Here is a 25378-nt window from a genome sequence, read left to right as displayed (position 1 = left end):
ACAAATAAATTAAGTTGAATTGAATTGACTTTATTTCTTACATCCTTCACATATATGAGGAGTAAAAACCTTTACGTTTTATCTCCGTCTAAATGTGCAATGTGTAATCAAAGTAATTTATAATAAATAGAACAGTCATTGTAATATAGAGTACACTCAAATCAGTGAGAGTTAATCAGTCTGATGGCCTGGTGGAAGAAGCTGTCCCAGAGCCTGTTGGTCCCGGCTTTTATGCTGTGGTACCGTTTCCTAGATGGTAACAGCTGGAATAGATTGTGGTTGGGGTGATTTGGGTCCCCAGTGATCCTACAGGTCTTTTTTCACACCTGTCTTGGTAAATGTCCTGCATCATGGGATGTTGACAACTACAGATGCGCTGGGCGGTCCGCACCACTCTCCGCAGAATCCTGCGATTGAGGGAAGTACAGTTCCCATATCGGGCAGTGATGCAGCCAATCAGGATGCTCTCAGTTGTGCCTCTGTAGGATTTGGGGGCCCATACCAAACTTCATCAACCGTCTGAGGTGAAAGAGGCGTTGTTGTGCCTTTTTCACCACACAGCTATTTATCTTTTGACCATGTCTTCATACTTTTATGCATTGTTGCTGCTGTATGAGTAGCTAATTAGATATTTGTATTAATGAGCAGTTGTACAGGTGTACCTAAGTGGCCACTAAGTGTATGTTCTAAGTGATGACATTGGTTAGAAAATAGAAAGATACTGATATTGTGAAGATAGAGTTTGGCTGGGTAACAAAGATGATGTCTTTATTTTTCCCAAAGTTTAACAATTAAGTTACATTTCATTAAAAAGTTTGGCCACACAAAGTCAGTGAAATAATTATAAGAGGAATGTCCAGTGGGAATGGAAATTGTCAGTGTACCTGGCCCAATGTCTTCCGAAACAGAGAGCAGCTAATAGCATCAAGCTTTCATCCCCAGACTGTCAGACTCTACTGAAGCTTTTCGAATGTTGAAAGGCCTCGATAGAGTGAATGGAGATATTTCCTATGGTAGGGGAGTCTAGGACAAGAGGACACAGCCTCTGAATAGAGGGATGCCCATTTAGATCGCAGATGAGGAGGAACCTCTTCAGCCAGAGAGTGGTGAATTCGTTGCCACAGGTGACTGTGAAGGCCAAGTCATTGGGATATTTAAGGCAGAGGTTGATAGATTCGTGATTAGTCAAGGAATGAAGGGTTATGGGGAGAAGGTGGGAGATTGGGGCTGAGACAGAAATGGATCAGCCATGAGAAAACTCGATGGGCCAAATGGCCTAGTTCTGCTCCTATATTTTATGGCCTTATAATCTTATGATAATGCTCAAATGTGTGGAGGGATGAACTATAACCGAAGTAGCATTAAGCAAGACTGGTATTGTAGATAATACATAAACACACACACACACACACACACACACACACAATTCTGGAGGAACTCAGCAGGTCAGGCAGCAGCTATGCAGAGGAATAAAGAGTCAACGTTTCAGACTTCAGAAAAATAAAAACATCATTTTTATTACCTAGCCAAACTCTCTCTCCAAAACATCAACTTCTTTCCATTTTCTAACCCAATGTTATCAATTAGAATATATTAATTGTAACATTGCAATCTTACTTTGTTTTGTGTTAATTTTTATCCCATCTATTCCACTACCGCGATAATTGTATTCCACCTCAGTAACATAGCCTGGTTCTATTTCATCTTAGCTCATGAAGGGTCTTGGCCTGAAATGCCAACTGTTTATTCATTTCCATAGACGCTGCCTGACCTGCTGAGTTCCTCCAGCATTTTGTGTGTGTTGCTCTGGATTTCCAGCATCTGCAGAATTGCTTGTGTTGCTCTCTCAAGGAGGTGGACAATGACAAAATTAATACGTTAGGTAATCGTCAACCATATCAAACACTGTGGTGAGGTGTGAAGGAAGTGCCACAGTGGCCCAGGATTTGTTGCTATAAATTGCACCTGCCATGGATTCAATTAATTTTTAACCTCAGGCATGTTGGGAGGTTAAAATACAGCTTACCCTTACTATTCTCTATGGTTCATCAAGATGGTGTGACTTTCATATTCACAGCGTGAACTGGTGTATAGTCATGTTCTACTAAAAAGAAAATAAAATTGATAACAAATCAAAAACACAGGAGACTATGATGATGGAGATCTGCAGCAATGCATACAAAAGGCTGGAGGAACTCAGCAGGTCAGGCAGCAGCTATGGAGGGAATAAGCAGTCATTGTTTCGGACCAAGACTCTTCATCATGAAATGGAAAAGGAAGTTCAAATTACCAAGTCCAAAAATTAAAATAAATTTATTATCAGATTATATATAAATATAATAATCTGATAATAAACCCTGTAGGCACGTGGCCAAGTGGTTAAGACAGTGGACTAGCGACCTGAAGGTCGTGAGTTCGAGCCCCAGCCAAGGCAACGTGTTGTGTCCTTGAGCAAGGCACTTAATCACACATTGCTCTGCGACGACACTGGTGCCAAGCCGTATGGGTCCTAATGCCCTTCCCTTGGACAACATTGGTGTCGTGGAGGGGGAAGACTTGCAGCATGGGCAACTGCTGGTCTTCCATACAACCTTGCCCAGGCCTGCACCCTGGAGAGTGAAGACTTTCTAGTCGCAGATCCATGGTCTCGCAAGACTAACGGATGCCTTCTTCTTCATATATAAACCCGCAAAACATTGTTGCAGAATAAGGCCATTTGGCCTGTTGAGACTACTCTGCCATTCTATGATTAATCTAACCCTTCCCTCCTTCAAGCCCTTCATTTTACCAACATCCATATACCTATCTGAGAGTTTAAATGCTCCTAATGTATCTGCCTCTTCCATGCACCCACCACTCTGTGTGAAAAAACCTACCTCTGACACCCCCCCCCCCATCCTCCAATCACCTTAAAATTATGTCCTCTCTTAGCCATTTCCACCTTGGGAAAAATGCCTGGTTGTCCACACAATCCATGCCTTTTATCATCTTGTACACAGCTATTAATTCTTACAGTAACTTATAACATTTTTTATGGTTTGCATTGTTTGGCTGCTGCAAAACATTAACCTTCATTAAATATGTTAGTGATAATAAACCTGACTCTGATTCTGATTGGGAGACACTCAGATCAGTTTTTACCTACAGAAAATAATTTGTGAGAGGAGAAAGATGCTCTGACGGGTGACCTTTAGAATAGTGGAAGCAATTGATCTGAAAGAGCATTAGATTTATTTCTGCACAGAAGATATAGTGATATAATGTTCATTTAATTACCTCGCTCTTGTCCTTAAAAACACAGATCCCTTAAGTTCTATAAAAATTACAAAAGAAATGGAGTTTCAGCCAATCAATATGTCTAAGGCTTCCATTTGGTGCAGAATAGAACATGACACAAAGACACTCTGCTAGAAAGCTCAAGTAACCAGTGTAGTTTTGCACTGTATTAGTGTATATTAGACCATAAGACCATAAGACAAAGGAGCAGAAGTCGGCCGTTCGGCCCATCGAGTCTGCTCCACCATTTTATCATGAGCTGATCCATTCTCCCATTTAGTCCCACTCCCCCGCCTTCTCACCATAACCTTTGATGCCCTGGCTACTCAGATACCTATCAATCTCTGCCTTAAATACACCCAATGACTTGGCCTCCACTGCTGCCCGTGGCAACAAATTCCATAGATTCACCACCCTCTGGCTAAAAAAATTTCTTCGCATTTCTGTTCTGAATGGTCGCCCTTCAATTCTTAAGTCATGCCCTCTCATACTAGACTCCCCCATCATGGGAAACAACTTTGCCACATCCACTCTGTCCATGCCTTTCAACATATTACTGGAAAAGTATATATTTGGCCAATGCTATGCCTAACAATCATCAATTCCCCAGTGCAAAATTCTTCATTTTATACAAATAAAAATTCTTATAAAAGCTTGAGAAACTATAATGTACACAGCATGCTGGAGGAACTCAGCAGGTCAGGGAGCATCTGAGGCCTTCGTCAGTCAGAGTTGAACATGGACGTTGTATCCTAGCTGCCTAGATACACAAGCCTGGGCAGTACAATATGGAGAGCAAATTGTTGCCCATGTAGCATTCTCCCCCTTTCCACACATCTGATGAACCCAATGGAACGGCAGATGATACGGTTTGGTACCAGCAGCATCACAGGAGTTGCCAGTCAGTGCTGAGCTCAATGTAGGGACTCCAGATCCAGTGTTTTCCCTCAAAATTTACTCCCAAAGCCTTCCCCAAGCAAAGGTATAGCTGCAAGGCAGTGGAAGTTTGAGATTAATTTTCTTTCTCCTAGATGAGCTGCAGCCATGGCTGATGAGCCCTATCAGGCAGCGTCTAAGGAGGGGAACAAACAATTGATGTTTCAGACTGAGACCCTTCATCAGAACTGGAAAGGAAAGGGGAACAAGCCAGAAAATGAAGGCGCTGGAAGGGGAGGTGTACAAGCTCACAGGTGATAGGTGAAGCCAGTTAAGGGGGAAGGTAGGTGGATGGGGGAAAGTGCATGAAGTAAGAAGCTGGGAAGGGATAGGTAGAAGTGATAGAGGTCTGAAGAAGAAGGGATCTGATAGGAGCAGACAGCGGACAATGGAAAAATAGGAGGAGGGGCATCAGAGGGAGGTGATAGCCAGGGGAGGAGAAGAGAAAGGGTAAAAGGGTAATCAGAATGGGAAATGGAAAAGGAAAGAGGGAAGGAGTGGGGAAAGATTACCAGAAGTTAAAGAAATTAATGTTCATGCCATCAGGTTTGTGGCTACCCAGACAGTACATGAGTAGACGCCTCCTCTACTGCCATGATGCGGCCATCTTGAGTGTGATCTCATCATTGCAGTAAAGGAGATCATGGCACATGGGAATGGGAACTCAAATTGAAACGGGTAGCCATGGGGACATCTTGCCTTTCGTGACAGACAGAGTAAAGGTGCTCAATGGGGTAAGTACCATTTGAGCAGAACGTGAAAGTAGATCTTTTCTAATAAACAGTATAATTCCAGACTTTCAGTTACCACTTCATGGCTGAGGCTACGCTGCTGGATTGTAATTCAGTAGGATTGACTAATTAAAGTTCAAAGTTCAAGATATATGTCACCACATACAACCCTGAGATTCATTTTCTGGCGGGTACACTCAATAAATCCCAGAATCATAATAGAATTAATGAAATATTGAGGAATATTGGTAGCTCGGGTTGCCTATTTGGAAGTTTGGTTGATCATGCATCATCAGCTGCGCACTGGTGATGGCTTCTCGATTGGAGACGAAAAATCTGTAAACATTTTGCCAAGCTTGGCAATCAACCAAACTTCCAAAGAATTAATGGAAATGCATACTAAAAGGGAAGCAGACAACCAGTCTGCAAAAGACAACAAACTATGCAAATACAAAAAGAGAAAAAGAGAGAAATAAAAATAATAATAATAATTAATAAATAAACAATAAATATTTAGAACATGAGATGAAGAGTTCTTGAAAATGAGTTCATAGGTTGTGGGAACATTTCAATGATGGGTCAAGCAAAGTTGAGTGAAGTCATCTCTTCTGGTTGGAGAGCCTGATGGTTGACGGGTAATAACTGTTCCTGAACCTGGTGGTGTAGGTCCTGAGGCTCCTGTACCTTCTGCAGTGAGAAGAGAGCATGCCCTGTGTGGTGGGGATCCTTGATGAATTATGCTGCTTTCTTGCACCAGCGCTCCATGTAGATTTGCTCAATGGTGGAGAGAGCTTTACCCATGACGGGCTGGTCCGTATTCATTATTTTTTGTAGGATTTTCCATTTAAGGGCATTAGTGTTTTCAGAGGGAGGGAAAGGATTACAAGCCTGCAAGTGATTGCTGAGGTTTTGGGTCAAATCTCTTCGTCACAACTAATATTGGTACATCATCAGGTTCTCAGAACTAAGAAATTTGACGAGACCCTTAAATCTGATACTTAAGGGCTGAACAATGAGGTTTCTTTTAGGATGTGCTTGAAGTTAAGCAATGCACTGGATGTTGCTGTACTTTACACTAATAGAGAAGAGGATGACCTGGGCCTAATGATGGATGCCACTTTCCTTTGACAATGCTCCATGTAGGTGTGCTCAATTGTTTTCTGGTAACAAGTTCAACAGCTGCTGGAGGGCTTGAAATTATCTTGAACTTTTTAATATGTTTGAGATAGGACTGTATAGTAGAAGTATTTACTGTTGATGTTGAATCCCCAAGGGTAATAATTGGAGTTGACAATGTCCGTTTTCTCTTTGGCAGGATATGGCCACGCTGCTCCCAGTACGGATGGAGGGAAGATTTTCTGTATGTTTTATGCCTTACTTGGGATTCCACTTACCCTGGTCATGTTTCAGAGCATGGGCGAGAGAATCAATACATTTGTCAAATATCTCCTGCACAGGATCAAGAAGTGTCTTCGAATGAAGCGAACTGAAGTCTCTATGGCCAACATGGTCATCATCGGCTTTTTCTCCTGCATCAGCACCCTATGCATCGGGGCTGCTGCCTTCTCATACTACGAGGACTGGACTTTTTTCCACGCGTACTACTATTGCTTCATTACTCTCACCACCATCGGTTTCGGGGACTACGTGGCTCTGCAGAAACATGACGCTCTTCAAAAGAACCCCCACTATGTGGCGTTCAGTTTCGTCTACATTCTGACAGGCCTGACGGTTATTGGAGCTTTTCTCAACCTGGTGGTTCTGCGGTTCATGACGATGAATGCAGAGGATGAGAAACGGGATGCCGAGCAGAAAGCCTTGCTCATTAGGAACGGACAAACTACCATCCGCACAACAGAAACCTCTGGAAACTTCCGCAACATGTACGCAGAAGTTCTTCATTTCCACTCCATGTGTTCATGCCTCTGGTATAAGAGCCGAGAAAAATTGCATTATTCAATACCAATGATCATCCCCAGAGACATATCGACGTCTGATACCTGCATCGAACAGAGCGATGCATCTCCAAATAGGCTTCCAGAGACCTTTACTAATGGGTGTGTGTGTAATCTTCACAGGTCGACCATTAGCTCTGTGTCTACAGGACTTCACAGTTTGTCTGCCCTCAAAGGATTGACAAAAAGAAGAAGTTCTGTGTAATAACGATACAGTAAATTTGTTTTAAAGTTGATTAATGGTATGTACACAATTCACAGTATTTAGAATTTAATAAGTCCATTGGACCATACTAATATGTTGAAAATCAAAACCAGCAGATGGTGCAAATAAAGCCAAAATTTGCTGGAAGCACATAGCAGATCAAGTTGCATCTGTGGAAAGAGTAATGAAGCTTTATTGTTACAAGTCAAAGACCTATGAGCTGATGAAGGATCTTCACCATTTCATTTTCCACTTAAGCTTCTTGACTTGCTGATGTTCCTGGCATTTTTTTTGGTTTAATACACTTTATTAGGTACAACTGTACACCTGCTTGTTAATGCAAATATCTAATCAGCCAATCATGTGGCAGCAACTCAATGCATAAAAGCACACAGACATGGTCAAGAGGTTCAGTTGGGAAAGAAATGTAATCTAAGTGACTTTGACCATGCAATGATTGTTGGCGCCAGAGGGGATGGTTTGAGTATCTGAGAAGCTGCTGATCTCCTGGGATTTTCACATGCAGCAGTCTCTTAAGTTTACAGTGAATGCTGACATAAACAAAAAACATCCAGTGAGTGGCAGTTCTGTCAGAGGAGAGTTGCCAGATTGGTTCAAGCTGTCAGGAAGTAACTCAAATAATCTGCCTTACAGAAGAGTATCTTCTTGCAGGAGGTACCTAATAAAGTGACTAATGAATGTGTATTATTAGGCAACAATAGCAGTGAAAGGAAGGGTGGCAAGAAAACATACCAGTTATGGGAAAGAAACCAGCCAGCACAATTCTGAAAAAATGGGCAGAACCAGATTTTAAATAATGTACCTGTCCAAGGAAGTGATGGTAGAATTAAATATCCTTAAAATAAACATGAGACACACAGTCACATATACTTAATGACTATTCTGATTGGATGAATCACCTCCTACAGTGCACTGATGTAATGACTTCTCATTGCTTTATAATGAGGAGTGCTTTGATCGTCGACGAATAACTTTACCCTGACAGCTCACACTCGTTCCTCAGCCGCACTGTATTTACTTGTGCACAAAGAGAACTGCCCGGACCCTGTTGCAAAAGTGGTCTGAAGCTTGAAAAGCAAAATGCCTTTTTGTACAGAAATTGATCCAATAGAAGTCTGTGCATTTCTGAATCCCATGATTTGCATACTTAGGTACCAATCATCATACATGTTTCAGATGTTAATTACCAACTACATCAATGTGTTAAAGACCAATAATACCTGAGAAAATAACTGTCCGATAGTAGGTGTTGCCCTAGAATCAGTCCTTCATTTGCACCTTTATCTTGTCTTGGTACGCTTACTAGCCTTGGTTCCCAGGCTTGAACAGAAAGGCTGTAGAAGAGTTAGCCCTTCAAGGGCCTTGTTCAGCCTGGTTGGCTGCACTATGTGTGCACACTGTCTCTTACAGCCTGTCCTCTTGATTCTTACAATACCGTGTAAAAGTCTTAAGCACGTGTATATAGCTAAGGCTTTTGCACAGATTTCTGCTCTACGCGGAGCACAGAGCGAGTTGGTAAATCTGACGGGTGCAAAGGATGTTGAGAACGATGAGGGTGGAGTGCCGCAGGAGGGGTGTGGGACAGATGGCAGAGAGGAGTGCTGGTGGGGGAGGGGGGAGGGGACTCAAGTGCCAACATACCCATCCCTGAGATACCAGGCAAAGTTGTTTGATTCCAAACAATTGGTTCGTTGATCATGACAGAATGTTTCTCTGCTTTCCCTCTCCCTTCCCCTTTTCCCAACAATGATTCCCCTCTCCCTGCCCCCTTCCCTCTCTCAGTCCACGACAGAGACACATATCAGAATCAGGTTTAGCATCACTCACATATGTCGTGATTTTTTTTTGTGGCTGCAATACAATACAGTACATAAAATTACTGCAGTACAGTGCTAAGGTCTTAGGCTACTTAGCTATATATCTGTGCCTAAGACTTTTGCACAGTCCTGTATCTCGCTAAACTTCCACACAATGAAAAGACTGTACAAATTGTCTGTGCTATGTTCTGTCAGCACCCACTTTAACCCTTGCCTTACTGCACCTTCCACACTTTTGTGGAGTTGAGGTCAGGGCTGAAGTGGGTGTCACTGTCTATGCTCCTCATGCCAGAGGGTGAGAGTTTGGAGTAAAGTGGGCAGTCAAGGGAAAGGGGATGGCTGGAGTTGGAACTGAAGGCAGGAGCCAAAATTGCAAAGCCAGCAGTTTATTGCAGAACTTGCTCCTGATGGCTCTGACGTGGTGAGCTACAAATTCTGACAAGGAGCTGCATTGTTTGTGAGGTGGACCACCAGACTTCCAAAGTCCTGGACAAGACGCTGCATTATTTTGGGGTATGGTCCAGGTGTGGGTCGAAGGGGCTAGGCAGAACAGCGGTCCAGCATGGACTGGGTGGGCGAACAGGCCTGACTCTGTGCTGTGGTACTCTGTGACATGCTGGTGATCACGGCGTCCAACAAGGATGCAGCAACAATTGTGGAATATGTTATTATTTAATCTTCTTCTTTCATCTTCTCCCCCCCCCCATTCCACAATTCCTGCTTGCACACATGATGCAGATGCCCCTATTATTCTTCATAGAAAACGAAAGCACAGAAACAGCCCCTTCGGCCCATCTAGTCCATACGAACCATTTAAACTGCCTAGTCTCCTCAACCTGCACCTGAATCATAGCCCTCCATCAATGCATCTATCCAAACTTCTCTTAAACATTGAAATTGAAATCACATCCTGTTCATATTATTAATCATATAATTCCTATTCATTCATACTAATTATCTGTGAATTTGGTTCAGTATCTCCCCGTTGCTGCCGCACGGAGACAGGAGGTAGGAGCAGGTTGGAAAGTCACAATGACGGGCTGAAGTTAGGGCGTCTGTTTATGTGTTTTGAATGCCCCCACTGCCTCGCCCACCACGTGCTGAAGTCACACGACCAACAAGACAGTAGCCCTCAGGGATGGCACCATCATTACTATAGGTCGGCCTCAAGCAACCTGCTTTTCAAGTACAATTCACCAGCAGTTCTGAATAGGTTTTTTACTTTGTGAAGAGAGAACTGAAACCTGATTCTGCAGACACCAGTAGACCATAAGCCACAGGAGTACAATTAGGCTGTTCAGCCCATTGAGTCTGCATCATCTCTAATTTATTATCCTTCTGAATCCCATTCTCCTACCTTCATGCCGTAACCTTTGACACATTTATTAATCAATAACCTATCGATGTGCAATTCAAAGAGCTTTGTGGCATTGAATTCCACAGATTCAGGACCCCCTTGATAATGAACTTCCACTTCATCTCTGTTCTAAAGGCACGTCCCTCTGGTCCTAGACTTCCCCACTATTGGAAATATCCTTTCCATGTCCAGACTAGCTAGGTCTTTCAATATTAAGTAGGTTTCAATGAGATGCCCTTTCATTCTTCTAAACTCCAGTGAGTACTGGCCCAGAGCCATCAAACGCTCCTCGTATGTGAACCCTTTGATTCCTGGGATATTGTCTACTCAGAACAAGGCATTCTGCTTGGTGCTGGTGTGAAAAGAGCTACCAAGTTTAATCCCGACATCCAGCAGTAGGTCCACAGCTATGCAGGCCACAACTCTTCAAGTTCACTTTCAGGTACTTTAAACCAACAGAGTTTTGCTGCTGCAACTCTTCCCAGCACTGAGCCCCAGACACCTACCTGTCTGGAAGAAATAATTTTAAAATTATCTTCCTTTTATTCTTTCAACCAAATACTCTAATTCTATTTCACTGTTTTTGATCATTAATTGCTCCTTCATACTGAATCCACAACCTTTAGACTCTCTTTCAAAGACTCTGCTACTCATGTTCTCTGTATTATTTGTTTACTTTTTTATTTAATATAGTTATTATTACTTACTTTTGTATCTGCATTGTCTGTCTTCTTTTGCACATTGGGTGTTTGTCAGTCTTTGTGTGTAGTTCTTCATTGATTCGATTGTATTTCTTTGCTCTACTGTGAATGCCTGCAAGAAAATGAATCTCAGGGTAGTATATGGTGACATATATGTACTTTGAAAATAAATTTTCTTTGAAATTTGAACCCTAGCTAAACCCTAACAATTGGATTGAATTAACTTTATTTCTTACATCCTTCACATACATGAGGAGTAAAAATCTTTACGTTAGGTCTCCGTCTAACTGTGCAACCATAATAATTTAGAATAAATAGAACAGTCAGTGTAACATAGAAATACACTCAAATCAGTATGAGTTAATCAGTCTGATGGCCTAGTGGACGAAGCTACCCGGAGCCTGTTGGTCCTGGCTTTCATGCTGCAGTACCATTTCCTAGATAGTAACAGCTGGACTACATTGTGGTTGGGGTGACTCGGGTCCCCAATAATCCATAAGGCCATTTTTACACACCTGTCCTTGTAAATGTCCTGAATCATGGGAACTTCACAACTACAGATGCGCTGGGCTGTCCGCACCACTCTCTGCAGAGTCCTGCGATTACGGGAGGTACAGTTCCCATACCAGGCAGTGATGCAGCCAGTCAGGATGCTCTCGGTTGTGCCCCTATAGAATGTTCTTAGGATTTGGGGGCCCATACCAAACCTCTTCAACCGTCTGAGGTGAAAGAGGTGTTGTCGTGCCTTTTTCACCACACAGCCAGTGTGTACAGGCCACGTGAAGTCCTCGGTGATGTGGTTGCCGAGGAACTTAAAGCTGTTTACCCTTTCAGCCCCAGATCCATTGATGTCATAGGGGTTAGCCCATCTCCATTTCTCCTGTAATCCACAAAAAGCTCCTTTGTTTTTGTGACATTGAGGGAGAGGTTGTTTTCTTGATACCACTGTAACAGAGAGATGACTTCTTCCCTGTAGACCACCTCGTTATTGTTTGAGGTTATGCCGATCAATGTAGTGTCGTCGGCAAATTTAATTAGCAGATTAGAGCTGTGGGTGGCGACACAGTCATGGGTATACAGGGGGTAAAGGAGGGTATTTAGTACGCAGCCCTGAGAGGCTCCTGTGTTGAAATTTAATAGATGTCAATTAGTTCTCCTCTTACTCACCTCCTGAATATAACTCCAGCTTATCCCTGTCTTTCAGTGGCCACACATTTTAATTCCACATCCCATTCCCATTCTGATATGTCTATCCACGGCCTCCTCTACTGTAAAGATGAAGCCACACTCAGGTTGGAGGAATAACACCTTATATTCCATCTGGGTAGCCTCCAACCTGATGGCGTGAACATTGACTTCTCTAACCTCCACTAATGCCCCACCTCCCCCTCGTACCCTATCCATTATTTATTTATATACACACATTCTTTCTCTCTCTCTCCTTTTTCTCCCTCTGTCCCTCTGACTATACCCCTTGCCCATCCTCTGGGTTTCCCCCCCACCTTTTCCTTCTCCCTAGGCCTCCTGTCCCATGATCCTCTCATATCCCTTTTGCCAATCACCTGTCCAGCTCTTGGCTCCATCCCTCCCCCTCCTGACTTCTCCTATCATTTTGGATCTCCCCCTCCCCCTCCCACTTTCAAATCTCTTACTAGCTCTTCCTTCAGTTAGTCCTGACAAAGGGTCTCGGCCCGAAACGTGGACTGTACCTCTTCCCATAGATGCTGCCTGGCCTGCTGCATTCACCAGCAACTTTGATGTGTATTGCTTGAATTTCCAGCATCTGCAGAATTCCTCATGTTTACCCTGTCTTTCCTTATTATTTTATATGTTCAGTTCTGGCAGTGTCCTTGCGAATCTCCACAACAGTCTTTAAAGTGGAGGTTGATAGGATCTCAATTAGTCCGGGTTACGGAGTGAAGGCAAGAGAATGGGGATGAGAGAGATAATCAATCAGCCATGACTGAATGGTGGAGCAGACTCAATGGGCCAAATGACCAGATTCTGCTCCTAAGTCATATGGTCTTATGGTCTCTCCGTAGCACAATGAAATCCTTCCTATAGATGATGACCAGAGCTGTATGGCGTGTGTGGTCTAACGCTATCATGTATGCTTGCAGTCTTTATAAGCTTCAGCACAGAATATAAGAGCAGAGGACTGCAAGCTTACATGATAGCGATAGACCACACACTTCATACAGCTCTGCTCTTGTATTCTGTGGTGAAGCTCATAAAACAAAAAACCCACAATGCCTTTTCAATCACCCAATCGTCTTGCTCTGCCTCTTTTAAGAATCAGTAGATATCTAAGATTCCTCTGTTTTTCCACAGATATGAGCATTTTGCTCTTCACATTGCCAACACTCAGACAAGGAGGAGACACTGATATCTTTACATCTAGGATCCAACATCTTGAGGACAAGATGAAGGGTCCTGACCTGAAACATCGATTGTTTATTCCTCTCCATAGATGATGCCTTAGTTCCTCCAGCCTTTCGTGTGTGTGTCACTCTTGACGACAAGAGTTAGGGATAAGCTTTTCTGAGAAAAGTACTGAAACTGAAGCACTATTGGAAGATCTATTGCGAATATTCATTCATTTAATAATGATAATTTTGTCAATTTTACAATGCTGCATTGTATACAACTGGGCACCAGTTAAAATCAAGATAGAGTCTACATTCATATGATAAACTGTTAATAAATTGTGATTGTTCTCCTAAATACTAAACTCACTACATTCACCACTTCCACTGGCAGCTCATTCCACACTCTCACAACCTGATTGAAGAAGCTTCCCGCAGATTCCCCTTCAATATTTCACCTTTCGTCCATAGCCTTTGACCCCTAGTGTCATCCAACCCCAGTGGGAAAAATAGCCTGCTTGCATTTGTCTTATCTATACCCCTCAAAATTTTGTACGTCTTTATAAAATCCTGCCTCATTCTCCTACACTGTAGGGAATAGGGTCCTACCCTATTCAACCTTTCCCTATAGCTCAATTCCTCGTCATCCAGGTGCATCGAGCTGCAGCTCCTTACGGACCGTGTCAAGGAACTGGAGATGTGGCTCGATGACCTTCGTCTGGTCAGGGAGAGTGAGGAGGAGATAGGGAGGAGCTATAGGTAGGTAGTCACACCAGGGCCTGTAACAGGAGAGGGAAGGGCAGGAGTCAGAGGCTAGCGAGTACCCCTGTGGCTGTACCCATTGACAGTAAGTACTCCTGTTTGAGTAATGTTGGGGGTGACAGCCTACCTGGGGGAAGCAACAGTGGCTTCACCTCTGGCACAGAGTCTGGCCCTGTGGCTCAGAAGGGTAGGGAAAGGAAGAGGATGGCAGCAGTGATAGGGAACTCTATAGTTAGGGGGTCAGACAGGCGATTCTGTGGACACAGGAAAGAAACTCGGATGGTAGTTTGCCTCCCAGGTGCCAGGGTCTGGGATGTTACTGATCGCATCCAAGATATCCTGCAGTGGGAGGGAGAACAGCCAGCGCTCATGGTACCTATTGGTACCAACGACATAGGTAGGGAAAGGGAGGAAGTCCTGAAAACAGATTATAGGGAGTTAGAAAGTTGAGAAGCAGGACCACAAAGGTACTCATCTGGGGATTTCTGCCTGCACCACGTGACAGTGAGTATAGGAATAGAGTGAGGTGGAGGATAAATGCTTGGCTGAGGGATTGGAGCAGGAGGCAGGGATTCAGATTTCTGGATCATTGGGACCTCTTTTGGGGCAGGAGTTACCTGTACAAAAAGGACGGGTTGCACTTGAATCCCAGGGGGACCAATATCCTGGCAAAGAGGTTTGCTAAGGCTACTGGGGAGAGTTTAAACTAGAATTGCTGGGGGGTGGGAACCGAACTGCAGTGAAGGAGGAAGAGGCGGTTGGCTCACAAATAGACAAAGCTTGGAGACAGTGCAAGAGGGAGGATGAGCAGGTGATGGAGAAGGGACGCGCTCTGACAGATGGTTTGAGATGTGTCTATTTTAATGTAAGTATTATGAACAAAGCGGATGAGCTTAGAGTGTGGATCAGTACTTGGAGCTATGATGTTGTGGCCATTACAGAGACTTGGATGGCTCAGGGGCAGGAATGGTTACTTCGAGTGCCAGGCCTTAGATGTTTCTGAAAGGACAGGGAGGGAGGCAAAAGAGGTGGGGGTGTGGCACTGCCGATCAGAGATAGTGTCACGGCTGCAGAAAAGGAGGAAGACATGGAGGGATTGTCTACAGAGTCTCTGTGGGTGGAAGTTACAAACTTGAAGGGGTCAATAACTCTACTGGGTGTATTTTATAGACCACTCAATAGTAACAGGGACATCGAGGAGCAGATAGGGAGACAGATTCTGGAAAGTTGTAATAATAACAGGGTTGTCGTGGTGGGAGATTTTAATTTCCCAAATATCGATTGGCATGTCCCTAGAGCAAGGGGTTTAGATGGGGCTGAGTTTGTTAGGTGTGTTCAAGAAGGTTTCTTGACAGAATAATCCTACAAGAGGAGAGGCTGTTCTTGATCTGGTATTGGGAAATGAACCTGGTCGGGTGTCAGGTCTCTCAGTGGGAGAGTATTTTGAAGACAGTGATCACAATTCTATCTCCTTTACCATAGCATTGGAGAGGGATAGGAACAGACAAGTTAGGAAAGCGTTTCATTGGAGTAAGGGGAAAAATGAGGCTATCGGGCAGAAACTTGGAAGCATAAATTGGAAACAGATGTTCTCAGGGAAATATACGGAAGAAATGTGGCAAAAGTTCAGGGGATATTTGCGTGGAGTTCTGCATAGGTACGTTCCAATGAGACATGGAAAGGATGGTAGGGTAAAAGGATCGTGCTGTACAAAGGCTGTTGCAAATCTAGACATGAAGAAAAGAAGAGCTTACAAAAGGTTCAAAAAGCTAGATAATGGTAGAGATCTAGAAGATTATAAGCAGGAAGGAACTCAAGAAAGAAATTAGGAGAACCAGATGTATGTTAAGAGCAAGAGGATAAGACGTGAGAGAATAGAGCCAATGAAGTGTGACTGTGGAAAAGTGTGTATGGAACCGGAGGAGATAGCAGATGTACTTAATGGGTACTTTGCTTTAGTATTCATTACGGAAAAGGATCTTGGCGATTGTAGAGATGACTTAGTAGCAGACTGAAAAGCTTCAGCATGTAGATATTAAGAAACAGGATATGCTGGAGCTTTTGGAAAGCATCAACTTGGATATATCACCGGGACCAGACGAGATGTACCCCAGGCTACTGTGGGAGACGAAGGAGGAGATCGTTGAGCCTCTGGCGATGATCTTTGCATCATCAATGAGGACGAGACAGGTTCCGGAGGATTGGAGGGTTGCGAATGTTGTTCCTTTATTCAAGAAAGGGAGTAGAGATAGCCCAGGAAATTATAGACCAGCGAGTCTTACTTCAGTTGTTGGTAAGTTGATGGAGAAGATCCTCAGAGGCAGATTTATGAACATTTGGAGAGGCATAATATGATTAGGAATAGTCAGCGTGGCTTTGTGAAAGGCAAGTCATGCCTTACGAGCCAGATTGAATTTTTTGAGGATGTGACTAAACACATTGATGAAGGTAGAGCAGTAGATGTAGTGTATATGGATTTCAGCAAGGCATTTGACAAGGTACCCCATGTCAGGCTTATTGAGAAAGTAAGGAGGCATGGGATCCAAGGGGAAATTAGTTTGTGGATCCAGAACTGGCTTGCCCACAGAAGGCAAAGAGTGATTGTAGACAGGTCATATTCTGCATGGAGGTCGGTGACCAGTGGTGTGCCTCAGGAATCTGTTCTGGGACCCGTACTCTTCATGATTTTTATAAATGACCTGGATAAAAAAGTGGAGGGATGGGTTAGTAAATTTGCTGGTGACACAAATGTTGGAGGTGTTGTGGATAGTGTGGAGGGCTGTCAGAGGTTACAGCAGGATATTGATAGGATGCAAAAACTGGCTGAGAAGTGGCAGATGGAGTTCAACCCAGACAAGTGTGAGGTGGTTCATTTTAGTAGGTCAAATATGCTGACAGAATATAGTATTAATAGTAAGACTCTTGGCGTTATGTAGGATCAGAGGGATCTTGGGGTCCGAGTCCATAGGACACTCACGGCTGCTGCGCAGGTTGACTCTGTGGTTATGAAAGCATATGGTGCATTGGCCTTCATCAGTCATGGGATTGAGATTAGGAGCTGAGAGGTAATTTTGCAGCTATATGGGACCCTGGTCAGACCCCACTTTGAGTACTGTGCTCAATTCAGGTCACCTCACTACACGAAGAACATGGAAACCATAGAGAGAGTGCAGAGGAGATTTACAAGGATGTTGCCTGGATTGGGGAGCATGCCTTTTGAGAATAGGTTGAGTGAACTCAGCCTTTTCTCCTTGGAGCGATGGCGGATGAGAGGTGACTTGATATAGGTGTATAAGATGATGAGAGTCATGGATCGTGTGGATAGTCAGAGGCTTTTTCCCAGGGCTGAAATGGCTAGTATGAGAGGGCACAGTTTTAAGGTGCTTGGAAGTAGGTAAAGAGGAGATGTCAGGGGTAAGTTTTTTTATGCAGAGAGTGGTGAGTGCGTGGAATGGGCTGCCGGCGACGGTGGTGGAGGTGGATATGATAGAGGCTTTTAAGAGACTCCTGGACAGGTATGTGGAGCTCAGAAAAATAGAGGGCTATGGTTAACCCTTGGTAATTCCTCAGGTAAGGACATGTTTGGCACAGCTTTGTGGGCCGAGGGGCCTGTATTGTGCTGTAGGTTTTCTATATTTCTATGTTTCTATCAACCCTGTGAATTTTCTTTTTACTCTTTCATCATCATTGGCCTGTTACACCGCTGGGGTTCCGGGCAGCACCTGCACTTTTGCAATCTTATTTATATCTTTCCTGTAGGTAGGTGACCAGAACTGTACTCAGTACTCCAAATTAGGCCTCACCAATATCTTATCCAACTTCAGCATAACAACCCATCTTCTGTACTCAATACTTTGATTTTAGAAGGCCAATTTCCACAGTATCTTGTGAAGGCTTCTCCTCGGGTTTTACATTCAAACAGCGTAACGTCCTTTCAAATAACATCATTCGGGGAGAACTGCATAAAATGTGGAAGTATAAACATCTTTCAGTGGTTTATGAATGAATATCAGGTGATTGACTTAAAATTAATTCAGGAACACATACATATGTTCCTCATACATATGTGTCCTCATCTCGTGCAAAGCCTTAGACTTAATCTCTGACCTTAAGTCACTTAATTAGTTCTTCTTTTCCCCCAGAGAATGCTGCCTGTACTGAATTGCAATTGCTGTTGCATGAATTATTGTAAAAAATTGAATTATAGGTACATATTCCATAGGGACTGATGATTCCCCAAAATATATTATGTCAATTTTAGTATCTGAGATTATTTTTATGCCTCAGCAAATAAATCCAACTGTGGATATCTGAATTGCAATTTTTCTGATACATCTTCTTTGACCACATCTTGTCTCTTTTCATTCCAACTGTTCAAAGTACCCAGAAAATACACAGGTCGTCACAGTAACATAGCGGTTAGTGAGACACGATTACAGCTCGGGACGTCGGAGTTTTGAATTCGCCGCCGTCTTTCGTCTCCCTAGTACAAACTAGGGAGTTTGTACATTCCTCCGGGTGCTCTGGTTTCCTCCCACATTCCAAAACATACCAGTTGGTAGGTTAATTGTTCATCGTAAATTCTCCCATGATTAGGCTGGGGGTCAAGTAGGTGGGTTGTTGAGCAGTGCATCTCGTTGAGCTGGGAAGGGCCTGTTCTATGCTGAATCTCTAAGTAAATTATATAAATAAAATCCATGGAATGCATTTCTTCAGTATTTCAAGCTGTTCGTAGTCCTGAGCATTTTGACACCTGCCTCCCACATTCCAAAGACATAATGGTTAGTAGGTCGATTGGTCATTGTAAATTTACCCGTGATAAGGCAAGGGTTAAATAGGTGAGTTTCTGGGTGGTACAACTCATTGGGCCAAAAGGGCCCATTCTGCGCTGTATCCCTAAATTGAATAAATAAGTAAATAACATTAATACTTAATAGATTATTTTATCAATTATTAACTATAACCAAAGAACAGATAGTTTGCTAAATTACTGTTAAGCATGACTGTTACTTTAGTGTTTGATGCCAATAAATAGGTTGAACTTATTAACCACAAAATATAGATAGCACACTCCTGATCTCTAAGGCTATTGTATGTGACATAATACTTCCACATGTTAAATTTTATAAGTATAAAAGCGTGGCCTTTTTGACTCCAAAACTGCTTGATTTCCAAGGTGCAAGCTAGGATCAAATTGGAGCATTTTTTCAATCAACAGAGCAATTTTTTTTCAAAAAAAGCTTTACAATCATAAAATTAACAATAGGAGTTTCTTTACCACAATTCAATGCAAAATTATGAAGTAAAATATTGCTGTAGCTGTCTGGAAGCTATTCTTCCAATCCAAAGGAATAAAACAAGATCTATTTATTTATTTATTGGGAAGCAGCACAGAATCAGCCCTTCTAGCACTTTGAACCTACCACCCAGCAGTCTCCCGATTTAATCCTAGCCTAATCACAAGACAACTAACAATGACCAATTGGCAGTTTAAATGGTTTCGGCATGGACTCGATTGGCCGAAGGGCCTGTTTCTGTGCTTCTCAATGACTCTAACCCTACGAACCAGTACATCTTTGGACTGTGCGAGGAAACCCACGCAGTCACGGGGAGAACGTACCTACTCCTTACAGGCAGCAGTGGGAATTGAACCGTGTGTCACTGATACTCTAAAGAGTTGGACTAACTACTACGCTACCATAGGGAGTAGCGTAGATTGACAGACTTTCCATGGAGGTGCGTTTGAAGTGTATGAGACCATCATTTTCTTCTGCTGCTTAAACCATAAAACATAAAAATGTTTACAGAAAAATGCATACCTTAGAAACTTAGTTCTCAAAATTTTCACGGTAGTAAATCATTCATATTATGCAATTCTATTATAGAGACCAGAATGATAATTTAGCTGGTGTAACTCAGCTAGTGAAGTCTTTACAGGAGTTTCCAGCCTTTTTTATGCCATGGACCAATACCATGAAGCAAGAGGTCTGTAGAGCCCAGGTCAGGAAGCCCTGCTTTAAAATATGTTGACTAGGACATTTAAATAGAAATTCTTACATTTAACTCAACCTACCTGCTGGACACTAGCTGTAAATCTCAGATGTAGATACAATAAAAAATATTGTGAATAACTTTATAGTTTAATAATCTGCACTCAGTATATATTGATCTTTAAATAAGGCTACATGTAAATTGGTGACTTTTGCGTCTACCTTTTTCTTTTACATTTGTATGTGTTATGTAAATAATATTTTTATTCAACTGTTAATTTATATCAAGATTTAATAATGAACTACTTGTGCAGTTGGTATTTTAAACTCTGAGCTAAGCAAATGTATAATTTGTTTAAAATATCAGAAAATATAAGAAAGGACGATATCAAGATAGGAAGAGATGAATTGAATTGTGTTGGCATCAAACGCAGTTGGACCAATAAAGCTGCAGGGATCAAGTAATTTTGGAAGTAAAAATGAATATTGGATTCAGACTAGATAATCAGGATGGCAAGCAACTGTTTTGCCAGAGATTTAGTTATCAGAAGAATAAAAAATAGTGTATTTGGAATCAGTCAAATCCAACTTCTTTCTCAATTGTCTTTCCACCACGGCATGCGGTAAACGCATACTTCTGTCTAGTTGCGTGTGTTTAGAAAATAAAGGCCTCAGAGCATTTTTTTATTATTATTTAATCAGGTACAGCAGTGAACGGGAAGGCAAGGTAAACCAATAATTTGAGTTTTAAGAGCTGAACATTGAAGTACGAAGAAGACTGAATAAAAGGCATAAGACAATGTGAAACAGCAGTTCCCAACTTTTTTATGCCATGGACTCAATATTATTAAGCCGGGGGGTCTGTGGACCCTAGGTTGGGAAGCTCTGAAAGATAACAGAATTTAAAGGTTAGTGTATGCTACAAGTAATTGCACAACGTGTACTTGAAAAAGCAAAGGACTGTTCATCACCTTTCCGAACGTGTGTAAGTAACCGATGACTGCTGGGATAATTTTTTGAATATAGCCTGTGGCTTATATCAGGGAGTATTTTCTGTGTTGCCAATGGAGTGTCTAATTCCCGGAAGGATAATTCTGGTTGCACACTTAATCTGGATGGTGAATACTGAACGTCACACTGCAGACTGGAGAAAGATGCATGTGAATTGATGAAGGACCACCCCCTCCAACCCTCCACCACCTTAAAGTGAGAACTTTTGGTCTTAAAACTTGGCACAACGGGCATCCCATGACCATCAAAGGAATGCCACTCCGTCACTGTCAAACATTGGCTTACCTCTAACGAACTTAAATAGGCCTCACAAATACTGATTGTCAGCATGTCATATTTTAATATGCGTTCAGTCTTAGTCATGTGACCTCATAGTCCATCATATGGAATTCATTACTGAATGATTGAATATAACTGCTGAAACTTGCACATGCCAAATGATCAGTGAGTTCCGGCTGGATATTTATAGCATTGATCAATGCCAAAGAAGCTAAGGTGGATGAACAGATTGCATGAATTCTGCATGAGAATTGTTATAAAATCTGCATATGGCATCTGAAGATGCCCTGAAGCATGATTGATTGAAAATCTATCCAATGACATACAGTCAACCACAACATATTGTAAATATACATAATATGTTTCTTTATCATTGGGTCTGGGATCTTCCGAGATATTATAATGACGAACAGCAAGTGGTATAGCCGTTGATATAAATGTCAAGATTACTTGAAATGCAGGAAGATACAAAGCACTGGGAAACTTCCGGTCATTGCTTCCCCACCCCCAACATTCCTCATTCTTGTTTCCCTCTCTCAGCTTCTCTTCTTACTGGCCCATCACCTCACTCATTTGCATCCCCCTTCCCTTTCTTCCATGGCTTTTTCTGTCCACTCCTATCAGAAACCCCCTTCTCCAGCCATTTATCTTTTCTACTAACGAACTTCCCAGCTCTTTACTTCACAACGCCCCCCCTCCAAGTTTCACCAGTCCCCTACCAGCTTGTGCATTCCTCCCCTCCAACCACCTTCTTGATCTGACTTCTTTCCCCTTCCTTCCCAGTCCTGATGAAGGGTCCTGGCCTGAAATGTCGACTGTTTATTCCCCTCCATAGATGCTGCCTGACCTGTTGAGCTCCTCCAGACCATTGTGTGTAATTGCAGTGGGATTAGTTTTAGGATGCTTAAGGAAAAAGCAGAGACATATAAATTGAACGGTTATCTTCTGCACTGTGAAGTTTGTATAGCTCCAAGGAAGTACAAGGATTAATACACACTGCTCATATCCATAATTGTTACTGAGCTTCTGCTATTCAGTGCACACGTCCTATGAAACAACATCATAAAATAGCGACATGTTTCCCTGTAGTATGCTATTATGGAGCATATTTCCATGATGTAATGAGATAACTTAGCAGTCTCACTTGCTGTCTCACTTTGTTGTATATAATGTAGTGCATAATACAAGTGTCCTGTATTGCTGTTTATTGATTAAACCCAAAATGTTTTGTGGTATGTTGTAAATAAAATTATTGATTTAATAAAATGATTTGCTGAAATACTTCAGATTACTTTTTATTAATAGCCAGCCGATGGGGCAGTGGCATCCGCACCAGAATTAGAGGTGAGTGCTCCCAGGTTCAAATCCAGCCAGCTCCTTGCTTGCTTCCCATCCATGCTGGGTTGAACCATCACGCTAGTAACTCGTACTCATAAAACAGCCTCAGGATAGAGGAGCGTCCATTTAAAACAGAGATGCAGAGACATTTCTTTAGCCAGAGGATAGTGAATTTGTAGAATTTGTTACCAAAGGCAACCAGGTCATTGGGTGTACTTAAGGCAGAGATTGATAGGTTCTAGATTGGCCCGGGCATCACAGGTTACAGGGAAAAGACTTGGGAGTGGGTCTGAGGAAGGAAAATAAAGGATCAGCCGCGATTGAATGGCGGAGCAGACTAGATGGGCCAAATGGCCTCATTCTGCTCCTATGTCATATGGTCTAAAAACACCTGAAAATGCTAAAGAAATGGCAAAGTTGCTGTTGGATGCGCCACAAGGCATAGAAAGGAAGAATAACAACAAGTTCTGATTAAGTGGTCTTTCCTGTAGGTAGGTGATCAGAATTGTACTCAATGTTCCAATTTAGGCCTCACCAATGTCTTACACAACGTCAACATAACATGCCAACTCCTGCCCTGAATACTTTGATTTTGGAAGGCCAATTTGAATTGTCTCTTTCCCACTGTATCTTGTCATGGCATCTCTTCGGGTTAAGCACCTTTCAGTGGTTTATGAATGAAGGATTAATGACTGACTTAGAACTAGCTTAGGAACACATGCATGTGTGTTCCTCATCTCGTGCGAAACAGACTTAATCTCTGACCTTAAATCAGCATGGTAGTGCAGTGGTTAGCACACCACTTCATAGTACAGGCAACCCAGGTTCAATTCCCACTGATGTCTGTAAGGAATTTGTATGTTTGCCCCGTGACCGTGTGAGTTTCCTCTGCGTGCTCTGGTTTCCTCCCACGTCCAAAGATGTACTGGCTGGCAGACTGTAAATTGTCCCATGATTAGGATAGAATTAAATCAGGGTATTGAGGTGCTGCATGGATCGAAGGGCTGAAGGACCTACTCTGCTGGATCTCTCAATGAATAAACTACTTGGGTGCAATTTGTTAATCAAGGATTTTTCAGAGACATTTCAAGAAATGTAACTAAGTTTGAAAGAGTACCGAGAAAATTTATAAGGATGTGGCCAAGACTGTAGGACCTGGGGTACAAGAAAGGACTGAACAGACTGGGACTTTATTCCTTGGAACATAGAAGATTGAGGGGAGATTTGATAGAGGTATACAATATCATGCGGGGTAAAGATAGGGCAAAGGCAAGCAGGCTTTTTCCACTCTGGTTGTGTGGTCATGGGTTAAGGGTGAAAGGTGAAAAGTTTAAAGGGAACATGAGAGGAAACTTCTTCGCTCAGAGGGTGAGTCGTGAAAGTATGGAATGAGCTGTCAGTGCAAGTGGTGCATTGCGAACTCGATTTCAATGTTTTAAGAGAAGCTTGGATAGATAATGGATGGTAGATGTCCCGGTGCAGGCAGTTTAAATGATTTCTGCATGGTCTTGATGGGCCGAAAGTCCTCCTCCTGTGCTGTACTGTTCTGTGTTCTACATTCTAAGGAGACTTGGGATGTAACTGTAGGAGCATGCTGAAAGGCCACACCAAATTGGTGTTCAAAATATTGGGCGATTTTATTAAAAACCGGTGCTCACCAGGTGACCAGTCAGTGCTGAACTACCTGGGCATGTGTCTGGTACAGCTTTGACATTCTCGATTAATGAGATTACCAGCAAAACTACATTTTGATAACCGACTACTAGTTACAGAAATACAGAAGTAACAGACTGTGTCCTGATTACAAAATAAAATGATTAACCACAGGTTTAGCATCAAATTCAATTTTGTATTTCAGCATTGGGTGAACACTATAACAGTGAAGTCCCTGAAACTGACTGTGGTCTCTGCTCTATTGGATCTCTCTACTGTTACCACTTTACTACACTCTCTACTGTTACCACTTTACTACAACACACATCACTATTTACTAGTTATTAGCCCTCATTATTCTTTCCCCTATAACTTAACTGATGCATTTTGATATAATTTGCATCATCGTAGTCCTTTTAAACAAATAATAAAAGGCTCTCCAATCATATCTTTATGTTCGGGTTTTCCATTGTTTCCAATCCACAGAGACAAGATAACGCCTGTAAGCAGCATCCGTTATTTAATCAATAGTAGTTTCCATTAGGCACAAGGTTTATCAAGAAGTGATATTGATAGCATTATTTACCTATTTAAGATAGTGTCTCATTAACACACCGAGCACAAAGGTGAATCAACCAGCCAGCTTGGCACATTACTCTGTGGAGACCTGCATGCCAGCTTGGAGATGAATCATTGGGAAAACAAGTTTTAACAGAATATGGAAGATTCAAGATTCAAGCTATCCTTCACTACAGAAAGGATGTAGATACTATCAAAAGAGTGCAGAGGAGATTTACAAGGATGTTGCCTGGATTGGAGAGCATGCCTTATGAGAATAGGTTGAGTGAACTTGGCCTTTTCTCCTTGCAGAGACGGAGGATGAGAGGTGACCTGATAGAGGTGTATAAGATAATGAGAAGCATTGATCGTGTGGACAGTCAGAGGCTTTTTCCCCCAGGGCTGAAATGGCTAACACGAGG

General features: G+C 42.5%; 1 protein-coding gene across 2 annotated transcripts in view; it reads left to right on the top strand.

Moving 5' to 3' along the window:
- LOC134337921 (potassium channel subfamily K member 3-like) overlaps positions 1–22625 on the top strand; it is a 125964-nt gene extending 103339 nt beyond the window's left edge. Inside the window, exons 2-3 of one of the 2 annotated variants that reach the window (XM_063033314.1) lie at positions 6259–7140; positions 20820–22625. In XM_063033314.1, the coding sequence (XP_062889384.1) occupies positions 6259–7103 (845 nt within the window). In that variant the 3' untranslated portion in view covers positions 7104–7140; positions 20820–22625. Of the gene's footprint in view, positions 1–6258; positions 8685–20819 lie in introns of those variants that run through there. The other variant, XM_063033304.1, reaches the window with a different exon arrangement.
- The last annotated feature ends 2753 nt before the right edge of the window (positions 22626–25378 follow it).

The sequence above is a fragment of the Mobula hypostoma genome, chromosome 2, assembly GCF_963921235.1.
Source record: "Mobula hypostoma chromosome 2, sMobHyp1.1, whole genome shotgun sequence".
Taxonomy (NCBI): Eukaryota; Metazoa; Chordata; class Chondrichthyes; order Myliobatiformes; family Myliobatidae; genus Mobula; species Mobula hypostoma.
This window is presented reverse-complemented; position numbering and strand designations above follow the sequence as displayed.